Raw genomic sequence first — 6354 nt, forward strand, 5'->3', positions numbered from 1 at the left:
GTTTATCCTGTATTTGATTGTGTTTATTTGCAGTTAGTTACACGAATTCAGATATGGGATGAAATCGGATAGGGATGAACGGGTTTAAGAGTTTTTAAGAGTTTAAGAGTTTTTAAGAGTTTAAGAGTTTTAAGAGTTTAAGAGTTTTTAAGAGTTTTAGTCAAATGTTTTATAATATAGTATATATACATATATATGAAGTTTTATTTTTGAAATTTTAATAAATTTTTTAATAAATAATATCAATTGAAAAGTACAAAACGAAATAAAATAGATACTTTTGTCCGTTTGCATGGGTTTCAAAAGGACTGCATGTACTCCAATTGCATTGCTACTGTTTTTCGTCGTTAAAAATCACCGATAACTCTTTTAATTTAGTGACGGATTCATCCGTCACAAAAGTTTCAAATCTCGCAATACACATTAAATTGAAGACGACCCATCGATCCGTGGACTATTTAGGTCGTCATTGACCTTAAATGAGATTTTTATTAATAATTAGGGACGATAAAAGGAACATGGTCAAAATAAAGAGAATAAAACTAATTCGTATGTGATTTTAATACGATTACAGAATACAGTTAATGTAAACGTGAGTGGACGTTCCGACCCGTAACCTCAAGTCATAGCCAAAGTCACATGAATCACATGTAATTCAGTCATTTTCGTGTTCTTTTATTTTATTATTATTCTCGTATGAACCTAACTGAACATATGTAAGTAACCTTATCATAGTTTAGTGGCATTTAGAAGGTCATTCAACCAACGGATTCTATGGTTTTTAACCCCAAATTATAGGTTCAAGACTCAGTATTAATACATATTTGTATAAATAAAAGTGTGTATATATATAGGGTATATTTCAAATACAATCATGTATATTTGTACAACCAATGCAACCCAATTAATTGAGATATTTATAGTAACGATGAGAGTTTATTTATTATGATTTGAATATTTATGTAAGATGAATAAGGTTCTTTAATTATGATCAATACTTTATATTAGGAAATAAACAAAACTTCTATGAAATCACATATTCATCAAATTAAATAGACGGTTAAGATTGAGTTGTATTGGTTGTACAAATGTAAAGGGTTGTATAATAATTAACATATATATATATATATATAATTACATATTCATCAAATTAAATGGACGGTTAAGATTGGATTGTATTGGTTGTACAACCAATTCAACCTAATTAATTGAGATATTTATGGAAATGATAAGAGTTTATTTATTATGATTTGAATATTTATAGAAGATAAATATGGTTCATTATTTATGATTAATACTTTATATTAGAAAACAATCAAAATTTCTATAAAATCACATATTCATCAAATTAAATGGACGGTTGAGATTGAGTTGTATTGGTTTTATAAATGTAAAAGGTTGTATAATAACCAACACCTCTCTCTCTCTCTCTCTCTCTCTCTCTCTATATATATATATATATATATAACTAGAGTTTGTTTCAAATGCAATCCATCATATTTGTACAACCAATACAACTCAATAAATTAAAATATTTATGGAAATGATAAGAGTTCATTTATTGTGATTTAAATATTTATGGAAGATGAATAAGATTCATTAATTATTATCAATACTTTATATTAAGAAATAATCAAAACTTCTATGAAATTACATATTCATCAAATTATATGGACGGTTGAGATTGGTTTGTATTGGTTATACAAATGTAAATAGTTGTATAATAACCCACCTCTATGTAACTATTATACTTATATATATATAGAGAGAGAGAGAGAGAGGGGGGAGAGAGAGAGAAGAGGATTAGTACCAATTGGTTGCCGAGTTGGACGGCGGCAAGGCGGTAACTAGGGTTCTTGCCGGAGCTACTTCCACAGAAGACACAGATCCGGTGAAATCTTGATGGTTTAGCGGTGGTGACCACCGTGGCTCCGCCTTGTTTTGGCTGTTTATTGGTTTCCATTTATGGAAAGAATATCCCCTTTCCTCTTATCTATAATTTGCCACTTCAAATTACAATAAGTCTAGAGAGAGAGAGAGAGAGAGAGATGAGATTATAATGGTGGAGAGAGGGAAGAAGGGTTTGTGTTTATATATTACAAAACTCCACACAAATATACAACACGTGGCAACATCCATCCATCCTACCATCCATTTTTTTATTATCAAAAAAGACACAAATGCTATCGCTTTCCATTCTCAAAGTGTGAAACATGATTTAGTTTTTGCTATCCCTTCATGTGCTCCACTTCCCCATTCTCATTATAATATCATATATATATATATATATATATACTCTATATACGTATATATAATATATACATATATATAGAGAGAGAGAGAGTGTGTGTGTGAATGATTTGGAAACGAAAGTAGGGTTTGTACGAGGCAAGAACTGGGGCCCAAGTCTATCCCTGCCTCCATGTTTTAAAAAAAAAAGGTTGTTTTTGACCCTTAATTGTCATCCGATCATGAAAAGGTTAAGCCACTTGATAACCATGATCCAATCGTGATTGACATTTGATCTTACAAGAGGTCATTTGTTTACTTCTTAATAGTTCTAATAAAAAACAGTATTTGAATCATTAAGATATCTTTTAATAGTTCCATTAAGAAGTATCATTTGAATCATTAAGAGATGAATTTTGTTTGGAAAAAAAAAGTCTGCCTCTTAATGGTTCTAAAACTCTCTAAATAATTTTGTATCTTGAGCCTCCCTTAACCATTAAGTGTCCTGATTTCATTGTAAACAATTACCAAACAATTATATTTCATTTTGCACTATATCATGCGAGTCTCTTAATCATTCTGACCACTTAATCATTCTGCAACTGCCAAACAACCTCTAATTTTAGACACATGATCGTTATGATTAAGGTATTATAAGGGTATTTGTGATTCGGTCTTGGTTTGGTTGTATAATCCAACCACGAATGTGGTTTAAAAAAACTAAACCGTTTGATTTGACATCAAGTGATGAAGCTAGATCATAAACTGTATCTATACTTGTAGTCTTGGTATCTGGAATTTATCCATGTTTGTTGCTTTGGATATTGAATCGTTTTCATGTTCTTTGAATGTCTTGAATGATAAAGTTTTTATCTATGTTTTCAGTATTTGAATCTTAAATCTTATTCGTGTTTTGGGTGAGTATTGGGTTTTGACTTCATGTTAAAATGGGTACTTTGGCCACCGAGTTTTCATCATGAAAATGATGGTTTTGAAAAAGATGTTGTTTTTATACTAAATACATTTCATTTCGGAAATTGTGATTTAAATCACATCTTTTCAGTGCTACCGTTTTTATATTGAAGATAAAAACTGTTTGAACTCACTAGTCGTTAATCGTAACTCATTTTTATTTGTCAACATGTGCATTAGGTCCTTGTTGGGGTTTGGTACTAGCGACACTATGATGGATTGAGTGCTAGATAAAGACACAAGAAAGATCTATATAACTATTCGGTGACGTCTACCGTATTTGGAGATGACGATTGTTATTGGGTTTTAGTAACACCCAATCTTGACCTAGTCTTTATGTAAGACATGGTTTATGAATTGTTGATATTAAATCTAAATTTTCTATTTAAATTCAAGTATTGATTTATAGAAATGGATTTATCCTTTATTTAATTTTTATTGAAAATTTTAAATTAGCCGTTCTTTCTAGATTTTTGGGTGTTACATATATGGTGTAGGTAATATTCGATTAAGTAATGGAGAGGTATTGAAGTGCCCCTGAAAGGCTTCGATAGAGAATCGATTCTACCATTAGTGGTCCATTTGAGGTACTAAACTTGGTAGAAGTGTCCATCGAGGTGGTGGTCGAGATGCAAGATGTCATGGATGCTTGAGTGAATATGTCCTTGGCACATTGATGTTGAGTAAGAAATAGACACGACACATCATGACAAATCATGATGTCGAGAAATTTATGTAGTACCCCAAGATCGGTAAGCAAAGTATTGCAAGAATGTAGTTGTAAAGGTTGTAAGAAAAATATCATCGACATATAGCAACAAGTAAGTCGTATTCATCTCTTGTTGGAAAATAAACAAGTGCCACACACACTCAAGGCAACAACTAGGTAGCATAAATACTCTTCAACCTATAAATACTGAAGGAGCTGCCAGTTTGCAACCACTGAGCAGCTCAGAGGTAGCTGCCAGAAATGATATTGAACCTGGGGTGCAATCTTTGGATGCTCACCAAGGTTTTGATAATGCTGAAAATTCTGGTCTCCACCATGAGGGTCCTTTCACCAGCTCCAATGATTAAGAGACATCTAAATCCGTTAGAAGAATGACTAAAGCTTCAAATTTTCCTCATAAATTTGATGATTTTGTTATAGAATGGAAAGTTAAATATGGGTTAGAAAGAGTTGTGAATTACTCGTATTTGAATTCTAAAAACTTCTGTCTTACATCAAATTTAAATAAATCCATTGAACCAAAGACTTTCTCAGAACCCTGTAATAATAAGAACTGGATAATGGCTATGAATGATGAAATGGAAGCTCTTTATAGAAATGAGACGTGGATTATTATTGTTTACCTATAGGAAGAAAACCTATAGGATGTAAATGGATTTATAAAATTAAACATAAGTTCTCTGGATAAATAGAAAGGTATAAAGCTCGCCTTGTTGCCAAAGGGTACAATCAGAGAAAGGGGCTTGATTATGAAGAAACATTCTCTCATGTTGCCAAAGGGTACAGTCAGAGAAAGGGGCTTGATTATGAAGAAACATTCTCTCATGTTGTAAAAATGGTCACTGTTATGTGCATTATAGCACTTGCAGTTCAATATAGTTGGTCATTATTCCAATTAGATGTTAATAATGATTTCTTGTATGGTGATTTATCTGAAGATGTTTATATAATCTTACCTGAAAGATATTTTAATTCTGATGATAAAAGAGTTTGTTAACTTGTAAAGTCCCTTTACGATCTAAAACAAGCACCATATCAATGGTATGCAAAGTTGTCATCATGTCTTGTCTCTAATGGTTTTACTCAAAGTATAAATAACTATTCTTGTTTACCAAATATGGTGAATGTGGGTTTTATTCTTTTGACATATGTTGATGATATTGTTTTAACTGGGAACAATTTGTTGGAAATTGATAAAGTCAAAATTATTTAAAGGCTAATTTTCTAATAAAGGATCTTCAAAAATTAAAAAATTTCTTAGGAATTAAAGTTCTTGATTTTGATAATGGTATATGTATGTCTCAAAGAAAATATTGTTTAGAACTTCTAAATGACTTTGAATATCTTGGATGCAAACCTGTCAACACTCCTATGGATATGAATCTTACTGTTACTTATTCAGTTGGAACTGTTTCTAATGATCATTCTTTACATGATTATACTAGATATCAAAAATTAATTGGTAGGTTAATATATCTTCTTACAACTAGACTTGACATAACTTTTGCAGTTCATTGTTTAAGTCAATATATGTATTCACCTCGTCAATCCCATCTTAAATTGGTATTAACGGTGCTCAGATACTTAAGTCTTCACCATGAAAGGGTGTTAGCTTTACAAGGTCAAAAAAAATTCACTTATCTGTTTTTGTTGATGCTGATTAGCATAAATGTCTGCCTTCTAGACAATTTGTTACCAGTTACTTTTTGTTCCTTGGAAGTTCTATGGTTTTTCTTGGAAAAGTAAGAAACAAAATATTGTTGTTCGCTCTTCTGCTGAATCTAAATATAGAGGAACGGCTTTTGTCATCTGTGAAATAATTTGGGTTCTTAAACTTTTAACAGATTTGAGAATTCAAGATTTACTTCCTATAAATCTATATTGTGACAACAAGTCTGCAATAGAAATTGCTTATAATCTTGTGTTTCATGAGCGCACTAAACATATAGAAATTGATATTCATCAAGGTCGTGAAAGGTTAATTCAGGTATGATAAAAGTTGTAAAAATATTCTCTTTTGAACAATCTGCTGATATTTTCATGAAATCTCTTGGTATAAATCAACATAATTACTTATGTTCAAAGTTAAAGATGATTGACTTATTTAAATGTCAAGATTGAGGGAGATGTTAAATATAGTAGATTTCTTATCCAATCTTGTCATTTATACGAGTTTTGGTGTTATATTTCAGGATTTTGTTTAAAGGGGTTAATTTTGTAAAGTTGCTATTCAAGAAGGGTTATTTGGAGCTGTCAAGTTTCTAGAAGGGTAGCGGAGCTGTTATGGTTATTTTTGAAGGGCTAAATATATATATATATATATATATATATATATAGAGGAGCGTTCAAATGAAAACCCTCTTCATTTGTGTAAACCGTGTAAACCAATCTCAACCATCCATTTTCTTGATCAATGGTCAAGA

At 31.1% G+C, this 6354-nt stretch overlaps 1 protein-coding gene across 3 annotated transcripts in view; it reads right to left on the reverse strand.

The window, feature by feature from the left end:
- The window catches only part of LOC112523257 (probable cytokinin riboside 5'-monophosphate phosphoribohydrolase LOGL10), a 12271-nt gene extending 10270 nt beyond the window's left edge, over positions 1-2001 (reverse strand). For all 3 annotated transcript variants that reach the window (XM_025132800.1, XM_025132783.1, XM_025132791.1), the window contains exon 1: positions 1811-2001. In XM_025132800.1, the coding sequence (XP_024988568.1) occupies positions 1811-1963 (153 nt within the window). In that variant the 5' untranslated portion in view covers positions 1964-2001. The remainder of the gene's footprint in view (positions 1-1810) is intronic.
- Positions 2002-6354: the final 4353 nt, after the last annotated feature.

Source organism: Cynara cardunculus, assembly GCF_001531365.2.
Source record: "Cynara cardunculus var. scolymus isolate 2C chromosome LG 1, CcrdV1, whole genome shotgun sequence".
Taxonomy (NCBI): domain Eukaryota; kingdom Viridiplantae; phylum Streptophyta; class Magnoliopsida; order Asterales; family Asteraceae; genus Cynara; species Cynara cardunculus.